The following is a 13,266-nucleotide window of genomic DNA, read 5'->3' as shown; positions in this document are numbered from 1 at the left end:
GGATATAAGCTCAACCTCAGCCAAGAATTCCTTTTCAGAGGGAAACAATTCACTGGCTCGTACGCTCATTAGATGTTTTCTTCTGAAGGTTGCAGAAAAAATCCATACTATTTTAAGAATTTGCTGCTCATATTCATCACACTAGCCTGCACGCTGGCACGCAAGCAGGTCTTTTCACAATTATGCAGTTATTTTCCTCATGCCAGCCCAAACCCGGCAAGGTCAGATCCTGCATCTCTCTCCCGTAGGCATGAGGGGCCAACACTGAGAAGCGCAGCCACAGAAGTGCCCGATGCAGAATTCCTCACACCTCCACCTGCAGCTGTCGTACAAAGCGATTTATGACAGAACACAGAGGGACGCGCAGTCAGGAGGCAGAAGGCAGCAGCTTTATTTTAGGAATAGCACATAGGCATTGGGTAGAGACTGAACTGTGAATATACATAGTCCCATTATCAAATAATATAACCATATGTCAGAAGTTCTGGCTCTCTGAAAATATTCACATAAAAATACCAAAGGAATTGGAGTTCTAACTATTTTGGAAAGGTACAACATGTAGCAAAATCTATGTACAGCATTTTCACATTTGTAATGACAGTTTCAAGTGGTTGAGTATTGAGTATGTTTTTAGAAAAGAGGAAAAAAAAAAAAAAAAAAAAGAGAAAATCAGCTGAATGCAGTGTGCAGCATCCAAAGTGGAAAGAGGAGCTGAGTGAGCATTGCCCTGTCCCCAGGCAGAGACAGACAGGGCTGGACCTCTGGGAACACGACGCTAGAAACTACCTGGCACTTGAAGCTGTACAAACAGAGAACTCTCGTGAAAATACGCTTCACGTTCTACAGCGGGGTTTAAAAAAAATACTGAAAACCAAAGGTTTGATGGTCACAAGGTCTCCCGTAAATAATGCACCGGTTGGTGATTGTGGAGGTGAGCAGAGGCTGCGGTGAGAGCTCTTGCTCTGGCAACGGGCTGGGGGGAGGTTTCCTATGCTACGGCTCGCTGGGGCGCTTCCGCGGGGCAGGAGGCTGCAGGTTCGAAAGGCAACGGGTGCGTTTTGCAGGGAGCAGCGCCCGGCACTGGGGGGTTGCCGCCCTAAAGCTCTCGGGGCACGGCGGCGCCCGGAGAACGCGTGCACTGCCCACGGGATGCTGCTAGCCCTTTTGTCCCAGGGGACGTCTCAGAGGGAGGTAAGTCATCCAAATTACAACCAGACGTTGCCGAAGGAAGGATTTGCACGCTTGGAGAGTTCCCTGGGTGTACGGTAAAGGGACTCTCAGGACTCCAGCCCTCGGAGTCGCTAAAGGAGGGCAGGGGCTCTATTTCTTGCTGGTCTCTGCTGTGCCCCGGAGGCAGTGCTCAGGGCTGCAGAGGACTCCCACTCATTTTCAGGCTACCAGGGGCTCTGTACTTTCCAAGGAGGCACCAAAACGCTCAGGGATTTATGTCTCATGGCAAGTTCAAATAAGCCTAGAGCTGATGATGTTAAACTCTTGGGAAGACTTCAAGACCTGCCAGTCTCTGCCACAGCTTTAAGCAAAGCTGAAGGCTAGGAAGGACTCCGGGCTTTCCTTCCTCTCCCACGCAGCTGGGTAGAACCAGACTGGATCCGTATTTGGGACCACGTGGACGTGCCGGAAGGGTTCTGCAAGGTTGTGTTGCTTTCCGTTGCCACTGGCCAGCAGCGGTGGGGGATTAAAGCCTCCGGGCCACCTCTGTTGTTACAGTCTCTTCGGGTGGAGCCCCAGCCCCTTGGTGCACCCCTCAGGGGCAGGAGGGCTTGGAGAGGGGCTTGAGAGGAGCTCAGCAGAGTCGCTCCTCAGGGTCCTGGGGCAGCAGGCGCTGGTGGCATCCCTCCTTCTCATCCCCCCTGCGCTCCCTTCCCTGCCCGAGCTACAGGGAACCTGCAGCTGGGCTCTATCCCCGGCCCCGAGGCTGGCGGGGAGGAGCCGGCCTGGGAAAGTTGTATCCTGCGGGGGCAGACTCCTGGCACAGCCGTGCTCGGGCACTGCCCGTGGGGACGTGGGGAAAGTGTCCAACTTCTGGTGCCAGTTGTACGTGTTCTGGAAGTGCAGGACAGCAGGGTTTTACCCAGATGCATCTGAAATCCTTGACTCGGTAATACACCAGAAATGGAGGACGCTAAGAAAGCTGTCGTCAAGACCAGCACGGTGTTCACCTTCAAGTCCCTGTGCCTCCCCCTCGCATCCATCCACTACCACCTACGGTGCCTTTCCAGCGTCCAAACTGCCCCAACCCCTCGGCCCGTGGTTCTGCTTGGTGGCAGCAGGTGACAGCAGCGTATTTACAACCAAACTCAACAGGAGCAAATTGCACTTTGTTGGCAATAAATTGTTGCACCTTGCATTGCCGCAGGCCCATCACCAGGCAAGGGGGGAGGTCATCCTGGGGCTGCGCTGGCTCTCGCCGACCTGCACATCGCTGAGCGCCCGCTGCGGGAGAGAGAGCAAAGGAGCTGAGGATCAGACACGGGCAGCGGGTGTGGACAGGGAGATGTTTCAATGGGACTGGCCACTACAGACTTAATTCTTCCCTGGCTTCCTACTGGACAAGCCCTGACAGTCCTTGCACCTGCTTTGTGGTGCCACAACCCAGCCTTCACTAACCAAGAACATCAGACCGTGACAACTTCTGCTTTACCTTCCACGGGGCTGGTGCACCAGCCCTCACCTCAGCCTCCCGCCCCGGCCAGCCAACTTGTACGTGAGAAAAACTGCACTTTACAGCCACTCAGGTACACACGTGCTCACAAAAAGCTCGTCTCGTTCCCACAGCTCACACGCAAGTGAAACGCTTCACTGACACTTAACAGGAAACCGCTCCCTGGCTGGTTTTGCAAAGCGCGACTCACCTCAAACTTGCTCATGAATTCTGCAAAAATGCCGAAGAAAGCTTCAGAAGTTGTCATTTTCGAGTCTTCCCCAAAGAAGGACAACACCTTGCTGAATTCTTCCATGGCCTTGTGCTGCAGGTCGTCCAGGGATCGCATGGCAGGCTGGGCGCTCTCCAGGAAGGACTGAGAGAACCGGCTTAAGGAAAACCAGCCGCACTGTGGGCCTGGCACAGGTCAGAATCACTTCTCAAATGCCTGGGTTTCCTCTCAGGTCTAAGAAGGGACCTGCTGCAAACGCAGGCTGCGGCCACATGCGAAGGGAGCCCGCTGGCACGCTCAGCTGTCCCTAACAGCACCTCTCTGGAAGGAAAGACAACTCAGAGAGCTTTCTGGCCTCATGGCACAGGGTTTCTGCCACACAGAGGCATGTGCACCAGGGGTCACCGCAAAAGCTGTTTCCCCTGCTGGCTGAGCGAGTGGAGGGTGGAGATTTCCACCACGCTCCCACCAAGTGCTGAGGTGGTGCTTTCTTACCAGCTGGACACAGCCCTGCTGCTTACCAAGGAGACATAGAGACAACAAAATGGTTTTACTGGGAGAGGAGTTAAGTCCCACGGATGGTTTTCCCCTTTTACAGAAGGATACAGTCATCACAACTGCAAACCTGTCCTCTGCGGTAGCTGGCATGTTGTGGCAGGCCAGCTGTATGTCACTGACGGTGGTGTGCAGGTCCTTCAGGTCAGCCGTTAGTGTCCTCTGGTTCACTGCAGAAGAGAGAAGTCAACAGCGTTAGGAGACTTGGGCTGGCTCGTTTCCCGTCGCAGAGCGAGGGCAGCGAGCGGGGCCGTGGGGCAGGGTGGCTCAGTCTGTCTGTCGTCACGGCTCTGCACGACCTGTCCGCGCTGTGGTGGACCACCAGAGGTTCCTGCTGGCCGCCAGCAGCCCGTGCTGGGTGCTCGGGCCAAGAGATGCCAAGAACCTTTAAAGGAGCCTGGGACGTGCCAAGTTCAAGGGGCGTGCAGGGCTCAGCAGCACGAGGGCAGGGATGGATGCGCAGGGACCTGACTTGGGAGGGAGGGTACAGGATGGTGGGACACGGGCCGACATCCCGGCTGCCCTCGTGGCATCTCATCACAGCACCAGCGCTCCAGGGAGTGAGGAGCACTTCAGAATCCTTCCTGCCTCGGGCAGCCAAGCCGTGGCTCTTCTGCAGGCAAGGGAGAAGGTGAGCTGCAGCACGTCAAGAGGGTCGGGGCTGCGGGCGGCACCTGCCTCGCTCTGTGGCCTGTACGAGAGCAAAGCTGGGCAGCCCTGGATGGCACGCGGTCTGAAACTAGGTGCAAAGAGGAATGAGTTTGGGCAGCAGGGAGCTGTTATCTAAGGTTATCAGAGTGTTATCTAACAGGCCAGATACAAAATCCAGCTAGGAAAGCTACAGGTCCAGACCTTCATCAAGCAGAAATTTACATCTCCAGGCCTGAACTTTCTCCTTTGTTTCTCAGTTGCAGCACTAATTCCCAAGGGAATTACTCACAAACAACCGGGGACGGCGTGCAAGGAGACCGCAGCCCACGCTTTGCCTGCTGTGACACCACCAACACCAGCGGACGGATGATAACCCCCCCAGCACCTACAGGACTGTTTTTTAATCACAACCAGTGAAGCTGAGTGATCTTCGTGTGTCAGCACGACGTCCCTGTGACTGGACTGTGAACTCCTAACACGGAGGGTGCTCTACACCCCGTACCACCCACGATTGCAGGCAGTGATAACGCCGGCAGCCACGCCACGGAGGATCACGCTGGGGGTGGGAGGGGGCAGAGCCTGGGTGGAGCAGACCCGCTCCTGGCACTTCCCTCTCCTCTGCCTCGTTTGCACTTCCAAGACACCTCTGAACTCGGGAAGTGCTTTTCCAAGTCAGAAGGAAGGTTCAGGTCAAGGACAGAGCCTTGTCTAGGCACTCCCATGTGTGGTGGGAGCACGGGACGGGTGGGACCTCCCCTGTCACTAAGCTCGTCCCTTCCTAACCCCATCCCTCACTCAGGACCACCCCTCACTTGTTTCGGGTGCCAACGCTGCGCAGCTCATGGCTGATTCCAGACCTGTACAAAACCGAGAGAAGTGCAAGGAGACACGAAGCCTGCAGATGCTTTTGTTCCTTTACCTTTGGCAGCAAGCGGCACTGTAGGAAGATCCTTGGCAAAGCCCAGGAGCTCTGGGAAGTGTTGGCTTAGTGATTTGGCAAGAATGTGCAGGAAAGTGGATTTCCCATCCACAGTCTTGGTCGTGTTCAGCTGCGGAGAAGCAAAACAAGGAAGGAAGTTCCTCTGCAGAGGGTTTTGCCAAGCACCCGAATACACGGGGGCTCCTCCGTCCTGCTCAGCTCACCCCGCGTGCACGTGCCTGGCAATTCCCAGCCATGCTACGTGGATTAATGTTTAAATAGGACATTTAATGTTTACACGGCACGTTACGCCCAGATTAGCGGCATCCAGATGCTAAGCAATGCCTCCCTCCCACAGGTCAGGCCTCTTACCCCGTCCCCCACCCCTCAGGAGTCCCACAGTGACCCACGTGGGATAAAAACCTTCGTCTCCTCCCACCCCACAGCCAGAAGGGCTGGAGCTCAGGTCCCCACGCACTGAAGCACCAGCCCACTGTTAGAGCCTCTCTGAAACCAACCCTGCACACCCGTCCCTGCCCTCCCTCGGGTCCCCCAGGTCCGAGGACGGGCACCCTGAACCGGGCACTTGGAGCTCCTGCACGGGAACAGAACAAGGATGCTTCCCCTTACCTCGGTGAGAAAGTTGATTTTGAAGCCTGTTGTTTTGCTGGTCTTGGGTTGCCCATTGTTCAGATAATTTCCCATCGCCAGCACAAACTGCAAAGAGAAACCTCAGTAGCGACTGGCCAGAGACCTCCCGCACTTACATCGTCCCTTCGCCTTCCGTCCCCGCTTGTGGGTCACAGAGACCTCCCGACGGTGGGGTAGGAGCAGAGGGAAAAGGCCTCCCTCGCTCTACAGGACGGTGGGAAAGCACCTTTTTTTGGGTCAGGTCACTTCTGCTAAGTGCTCATAAAGCGCCATTAATAAAAGCTTCTCCGTTCGTTCGCGGGGTTAGACGAGGCGGATGAAGGCACGTTACAGGCAGAATCTCACCCCATCACCCACACCGGCCAGGTCCGCAGGGAGCCCACGGCACCCCCTCGGCTGCTTTGCCACTTCCAGACTGACGATGCAGGTGCCCAAGCTTTGTTAATGTTTAAGGGGGAGGGATTTTGTCACCTCTTACAGCCTCAGGCTTTAGGCCGGCACAGTTTGGTGTTGCCTTTTTATTTCAGTCATCTTTTCTTGCAGGACCAGGGCTAAGTCTGGAGGTGAACCCTGAGAGCTCCTGGCTGTGGGACAAGGACTCTTGCTGACTGGTGAGTGCCTGAACTCTCCTCTCCCCAAAGCCTCTTGTAGCCATTATCTGCAGGTCCTTAGGGGGACATTTTACAGGGAACAGTGACCCAGCTTTCCCCTCCAGAACGCTCCAATTCCTTGTGCTGTGGCTCTGCAGCCCTGGGGGCACAGCAGGACCCCAGACTGAGTCCTCACATCCCTCCTAGGGCTTGGCAAGGAGCGGGGAGCTCAGGGCTGCCCAGATTTCAGCCTGGGGCTCTCCAAATTTCTGTTCACCACCCATTAATGTGCAACCAGCCATTGCCCCTCAAGGACTTAACGAGATGTTGGGGCTTACTGGCCAGGAACCACTCATTTCTAATCTGGAACTGCCTTTTGTCACATCATGTCCTCATTTATCCCACCTGCTTTTTTAAAAAGCAAACCTGAATGAATTAACATTAATTTGGGGCAGCTCAGCAGGGTCAAGGAGGAGCTGTAGAGGGATTCCTTCTCTCCTGCAAGTGCAGTGCCCCTCTGCCAGGCACAGCCTGTCCTCAGGACCCCAAAAGCCCCAACTCAGAGGGACAGGGGCATGTTGGGACCCCTGTCTGCACCACAGCAGGGCTGGTAAAAGCCCATGGGCTAGCACAAGCCCACAGCATGCAGAGGGACCAGCCTGCAGTGCTCCCTGCACGAAACACGCACACAGTGACTGCCTGGGCAAACCCCGCATCCCCCAGTGCCACAAACCCACATCCCCCAGCTCCATCTCAGCCGAGGGACGACCTCTGGGCTCTGCTGTGTTACCGGGCGGGTTCCTGGCTCCTGCAGCCCTGCTGCGGGTGGGTGCGGGTGGGTGCAAGGCCGTCTGTGACCTGCCCCCCTGCATCCTCCCCGTGCCAGGACCCCCCCATGCCAATACCAGTGGGAGATGCCCGGGGATGGAGCCTAGCCAGGCCAGGAGCCCAGGGCACAGCCGTGGGGCTGGCGTTGCGCCCGGCTGCCTGCGGGCACGCCTGCAGACGCGGGGGACCCCCGGTGGCCGTTACCAGGAGGAAGGACTGTTCTGACCTCCAAAATCTTGGCCAACTTCTTGCTGCTTTTCAGCTCTAGAGAGGCCTTGCAGATGCACTCATAGCTGGCTTTGATCTCCTCTGTCTTCTCCTGCAGAGTGGTCTTAAAATGCAGGCTGCGGAGCCGGATCTTGTACTCTGGTACTGACAGCATCTGAGAGCAAAAGGAGAAAATTACTGCTACCGCCATCAGCCATAATCCCTCCCGTACGGCGTTTTTCCTGACATATCTCCCTGCACGTGAAAGCAGGATGCACGTGTTAGCGCCAGCGATGCCACGGAGCCGCTGGGACGGCGGCTGGAACCCGCAGACGGGCAGATCGCTGCCACGGGAGAGGAAGGTTTTGTGCCAATAACTACGGGGACTTTATCAACAGAAAGTAAGTCAGAGGTGGGCAAAGTCACTCTTACCGTGGGGTAAACATTCTGGTATGGTTTGACTGTAAAACAGCCGCTGTGGGAGCTGCAGACGCCCCGAGCATCGCTCGCCAGCAGTCCTTGTGACCAGGGCCACCAGCTCTGCCCACCCACCGTTTTGAGAACAGTCAGGTAATGGTTGGACGAGATGATCTTCAAGGTCTTTTCCAACCGAGATGATTCTGTGATTCTGCATGCATCAGCAGAGCAGCGTCCTGCTGTTCTCCTCCCTGCTGTGTGTTTTCCTCCCCCCCGGCTCGCAACGGGACATCCCAGGGACGCATGCAGAGCCCTCGCTCCCAGAGCACGGCCCTGCCCAGTTACCTGCAGCACAAACTGGTCGGGCTCGCTCAGCTTGCCGGGGTTCTCCTTGTAGCTCTGGAAGCGCTGGACTTCCTCCCCGTCCGGGGCGTACAGCAAGAGCTGCTTGATGTGGGAAGGCTCCAGGCGGTCGGTCTCCATCGTCATGAGGATCTGGCGCAGCTCGATGTGTGAGAGCTTGAGGTGGGCTATCAGGATGGCTGGGGGCAAGGGAGGTGTGTCACTTGGGAGGGGAGGGCGACCCGATCCCAGGGGCTGGGGTGGACAGGCAGCCCGGCAGGATGGGGCTGGGAGGCGAAGCTCCATCTCTCCACGGCGTGAGGGTGACGTGGACTTCTCCACGTGCCCACGCTGGCGCAGGGTCAGCGCTGAGGAGGGGAAGGACTTTCTGCTCCCCAAGGCCCACGGGGACCCGAGGAGTCACTCTGGTCCTGCAGACCCCCCTCGGGCATTACACACACATCAGGCTGGAAACCACCCCCAGCGCCTCCTCCTCTCCCACGTCCCCCGTGGCCAGGAGCCCAGGGGCTCGCAGGGTCCCGCCAAGCCCTCCCACTCTCCGTCCTACCAGAAGCACGTCCTGGAGAAGCAACACAGAGCCTTCCCCGGCGGGCGGCAGGGCAGGATGGCCCCCCACATCCTCACTGCCCCAATCCCTCCCCAGGCCAATGAGTCACATCCCACCTCCGTCCTTTTTTATAAAGCCACTTTCTCGCCCCTGCCCAGCGCTGAGCCCAGCCTGGAGGAACAGCCCAGCCCAGCAGAGCTGTGCTGGCATTGCGCTCGTGGGATTGTGCTCATGTAGCCGCCTTCCTTTTACCTTTCCAGTTCTCTACATCCCCGGCCCCATCTCTGGGCCTGTTTTGGGGGTACATTCACCATGATGTTTACTTACATGTGTTGTAGGCCTTTTTGTGGGACAAAATTTCAACCACGTCTTTCTTTTTAAAGTTTTCAGGCATGAGAGTTGGCTCTGGAAGAGAAACTGAAAGATTTAATCACAGGTAAGGACAGGCTCAGCCAGCTCCAGCAGGAAGAAAACTGTCCTGAAAACAGTGAAACCATGAATGAAAGGGAGGAGAACTGATGCTTTGCACACAGCAATGGCTCCGGGAATCCTTGAATTCTGCGATTCAAAGATCTCCTCAATGGAGGACTCAGCTGGAGCTGAAAAAGGTAAAACAAGAGATGAAACACACAGAAAATCCCAGACTGCCCAGAAACATCCCGATAAAGACAGCCCCTGCGAAGAATCCTGCTTCACCCCACTTCCACTGCCAGTCCCCTGTGTATCAGCCTGCTCTAGCTTGGCTCTGCCCACGCTGCCACCGTGCATCACGTCCCTTGCGGGAGAGCTCAGACGTCCCACTGGCATTTCACTTTTCCCCATTGGCAGCGCCCAGAGACCCCGGTGGGTGGGAGAGCCCCGTCGCTGGGGCTGCAGGCGGCCCCGGTTCACGAGCGATGGGGGAGGCTGCACGGCAGGCAGCTACAGACCCCACACGTAGGTCTTGGGGGGAGCTCACTGCTTACAGATGTAAAAAGACAAGTGTTGCTTGTGACAGGCTCTATGGACAGAGAAATGTTTTTGTGGCTGTTTCAGGGCTCAAAGCAGCCGAGCTGCCATCGGGGCTTGCAGCCGTTCCTGCGGCTGCAGCACGAGGCGGTGCCCGTGCACGCCGGGGCCCGCCGACGGCTGCACTGCACGGACCGTAGCGAGCAGGGGCCCTGCACGGGTCCTTATAACGTGTGGGGCAGCTTCGGGCTCTGCCATGCTGCCGAGCAGGGCCCCCGTGGCACCGGGGAGCGGAGCCGGCGCCCCGCGTTCCCCTGGCACTGGCGGTGGTCGGGCGGGTGCAGCAGGAGCTGGGAAGCAGCATCGAGCGCAACAGGGAGCGAAACCCTGCGGCTGAGTTTCGTTGCCCCGATCGACTGCAATGCGGAGAGAAAACAGATAATGGCAGCGAAGAAAATTAAGGGAGATTGTGAGACAATCTCTGCCTTAATGATCTGCTGTGCCACCAGTCACAGGATCCTGAGTATGAATGAATGGTGTGATGCCAGGACCAGGCACTGCCTTGCTGCCCATCTCGCCCCGTGTCCTCCCAGCACCCCGACCTCCAGCCAGTACCAGGACCTGCCCTGGGGCTCAGGTACTTACTCGTAGGCTTCTGCGTCCCAAAGTGCAGCTCCAGGTCGAGATATTTGACCATATCACTCAGCTTGTCGTAATCCGAGTCCTCCCCGAGCTGCAGGAGGAGGAGAAGTCAGGAGCCGCGCTGGTGCAGGGGACAGCCCGACACTGCCCGCCTGCCCCGGGCCACCTTCCCTCCACCCTACACTAGGCTCTGCGTCCCTAGAGGAAACCAGGACAGGCTGATGCACTGTCCTGTAACTGGAGACTCGGGCATCATAAACCCCACACAGAAACCAGAGCCTGGTGAACCGCTCACCTCTGGAGAGACAGTTCCTACACAAGTTCCTAAGCTCACCCGGTGGGACCTGTTCTCATTTCAGAGGAAGGAAGAAACGCAGAGGTTTACCCCATCAGCATTTCCTTACACCCTGCAGCTGGCAGCGCTGTGCCCCGGATCCATTCAGCTTCTGAGACGGCTGGAATCCCACAGAGCACTACTGTGTGCTTGCTGCTTGGGCACATAGCTTTATGGAAGGATAAAGTGGGAATTCCAGAAACTTCGGGAATTTTTTGCATATGAAAAAAAATCACTACGAGGAAGCATCTTGTTCTCTGGGGAGAGGGACCTGCAGGATTTCAGGTCTTTGCTATGAGGTGGGTGCCTGTGGGACTGGAAGATGATCCCAGCACTCCCCTCCAGCTGCTCAGGACATGAAGAACAGCACACCCGAACACATTCATCACCGTGAGACACCAGGGTGGGAAGTTACACAGAATCCCAGAACCATCTGGGTTGGAAAAGCCCCTGAAGCTCCTCCAGCCCAACCATGACCCTCCCCCTGACCGTTCCCAACTCCCCCAGATCCCTCAGCGCTGGCTCAGCCCGACTCTTCAGCCCCTCCAGGGATCCCGGGGACTCCCCCCTGCCCTGGGCAGCCCATTCCAACGCCCAACAGCCCCTTCTGCACAGAAATCCTTCCTAAGTTGAGTTAAGCTCCAGGGAGGCCAGATTCCCCCCACAGGGACTCGAATCTACCTTTAGGGTTCTTCATCTCTTCGAGTCTATGACGCAGAAGATTATCACATCTAGCCTCACTCCTCGCCTCTGCTTTCCCCCTCCAGTGGCCTCCCCTGCCTCGGTGCTCTCCTCCTCACTCCGCTTTCAACCATCCTCACTGTTTCCCACCGATAAACCTCCTACAGCTGCAGAATGCATCTGAAGACACTCCTGCCTATGTCAACCCAGAGGGCTGGAAAGCAAATGCTGCCCAGGACACTGCCACCAAAACCGGCATCTCAGATGCTTTCCAGAGCCTCTTCTCATCCCAGCAGTTTTGGACCAAACATTTGAAAGGGTGAAAAGAAATACGAGACTTTCTGTAACATGGCATCTTCAGAGTTCTCAGAGTCATCAAATGTTTTAGGTTGGAAGGGACCATGATGACCATCCAGTTCCAATTCCTTGCCCCGGGCAGGGCCACCTTCCACCAGCCCAGGGTGCCCAAAGCCCCGTCCAACCTGGCCTGGAACCCTTCCAGGGAGGGGGCAGCCACAGCTGCTCTGGGCAGCCTGTGCCAGGGCCTCACCCCCCTCACAGGGGAGAATTTCTGCCTCAGATCTGATCTAAATGTCCCCTCTGTCAGTTTAAAACCCTTACCCCTCATCCTACCCCTACACCCCCCAATCAAGAGTCCCTCCCCCCTTTCCCGCAGCCCCTTTCGGCCCTGGGGGGCGGCTCTAAGGTCTCCCCGGAGCCTTCTCTCCTCCAGCTGAACCCCCCAACTCTCCCAGCCTGTCCTCACAGGGGGGCTCCAGCCCCCCCAGCATCTCCGTGGCCTCCTCTGGCCCCGCTGGAGCAGGTCCGTGTCCTTCTGCTGTTGGTGCCCCAGAGCCAGGGACAGTTCATTCCCTTGGCCAAGGCACTGAGTGGAAGAGGTCAGGACACGCTGCTCCGGGGAGGGGACAGCCCCCGCAGCGCTCAGGGCAGGGGGGAGGGCAGTGCCCACGGATGTTCCCGCTGACCTGCGCAGCCTCGGCGCCAGCAAGGTTCAGACCCTCACCCCCTGCCCCACTCCCCGGCCGTACCTGCCCCCAGATTGTCCCCTCCGAGTTCTCCACTTGCTCCCACCGCAGCCTCTTGACGCTCATGTGGTTGGACTCGCTCCTGCGGTGCAGCAGCCCCCGGTGCAGGGGGGGTGCGCAGGGCACCGGCGGGGGGGGCGGGGGGGGCGGCGGGGGTGGGATGGGGTGCAGGTGGCTGACGAGGGACTTGGGGGCAGGCGTCGTGCTGGCCTTCGTGGCCTCTGCTTTGGTGGGGATGGTCTGGGGGTCGTGGAAGGGCAGGGGGGGCGGTGGCGGCGGGGGGCTGAGCGGCGGCGGGGGGATGTGGTCCGAGAGCGTGGAGTAGGTCAGGGAGCTGCCCTCGTCGCTGCTGCTGATGTACTCGCTGCTGCTGACGTCGTTGGTGACGTAGCTGCCCTGGTCATCGTGGAAACTCATCTAGGCGAGGGAGAGAGGGGAGGCCGAAGGTGGCACCTCATCCTCCACCCACCCAGCCAGCCCTCGGGGGGGTCCTGCCCCAGCCATGCAGCCCTCGCCCCCTCCGCCACCCGCAGAGCCCCGGGACGTGGCCCCAGCGGCTCCGTGCCCGTCCCGCTGCGGCGCAGCTGCCCCGGCCTGGCTCCACAGCCAGGGCAGGCAAAGGCCGTGTGAGGCAGCCCTGTGCCACGCTCACCTCCTCGTAGTCGTTCTCAGGGGTGAGGAAATCATCCACGATGGTGACCCGGTGTCCCAGCTGCTCACTGAGGGCATCCAGGAATCGGTCGGTGTCGCGGCTGCGCGGGGGCCTGGAGAAGGTGAAGAGCTTCTTCCGTCGCGACAGAGGGCTGAGCGGGTAGTCCCGGTGCTTGGGGGACGGGGCTGGGCTGCTGTCGAGGCTGACGTAGGGGTTGGACTCGGTGCTGCTCGGGGAGGCCACGCTGCTGTGCAGGCGGTAGTAGCACTGCTGGGAGGCCAGAGGGTCGCTGGGCCACGAGATCCCCATCCCCGGCTTGCGAGCACCTGTGGGGGACAGAG

The 13,266-nt window shown here is 58.2% G+C and overlaps 1 protein-coding gene across 2 annotated transcripts in view; it reads right to left on the bottom strand.

Moving 5' to 3' along the window:
- Positions 1 to 376: 376 nt before the first annotated feature.
- GRID2IP (Grid2 interacting protein) overlaps positions 377 to 13,266 on the bottom strand; it is a 41,214-nt gene continuing 28,324 nt past the window's right edge. Inside the window, exons 12-22 of one of the 2 annotated variants that reach the window (XM_074918747.1) lie at positions 12,926 to 13,251; positions 12,277 to 12,690; positions 10,216 to 10,303; positions 8,950 to 9,039; positions 8,058 to 8,254; positions 7,315 to 7,470; positions 5,650 to 5,736; positions 5,020 to 5,149; positions 3,501 to 3,619; positions 2,874 to 3,038; positions 377 to 2,454 (exon numbers count right to left, since the gene is read on the bottom strand). In XM_074918747.1, coding sequence (XP_074774848.1) covers positions 2,383 to 2,454; positions 2,874 to 3,038; positions 3,501 to 3,619; positions 5,020 to 5,149; positions 5,650 to 5,736; positions 7,315 to 7,470; positions 8,058 to 8,254; positions 8,950 to 9,039; positions 10,216 to 10,303; positions 12,277 to 12,690; positions 12,926 to 13,251 — 1,844 coding nt within the window. In that variant the 3' untranslated portion in view covers positions 377 to 2,382. The remainder of the gene's footprint in view (positions 2,455 to 2,873; positions 3,039 to 3,500; positions 3,620 to 5,019; positions 5,150 to 5,649; positions 5,737 to 7,314; positions 7,471 to 8,057; positions 8,255 to 8,949; positions 9,040 to 10,215; positions 10,304 to 12,276; positions 12,691 to 12,925; positions 13,252 to 13,266) is intronic. The other variant, XM_074918748.1, reaches the window with a different exon arrangement.

The sequence above is a fragment of the Athene noctua genome, chromosome 15 (genome assembly GCF_965140245.1).
Source record: "Athene noctua chromosome 15, bAthNoc1.hap1.1, whole genome shotgun sequence".
NCBI classification, from domain to species: domain Eukaryota; kingdom Metazoa; phylum Chordata; class Aves; order Strigiformes; family Strigidae; genus Athene; species Athene noctua.
The sequence above is the reverse complement of the archived record's forward strand: the minus strand, read 5'-3'. Positions and strand labels throughout refer to the sequence as shown.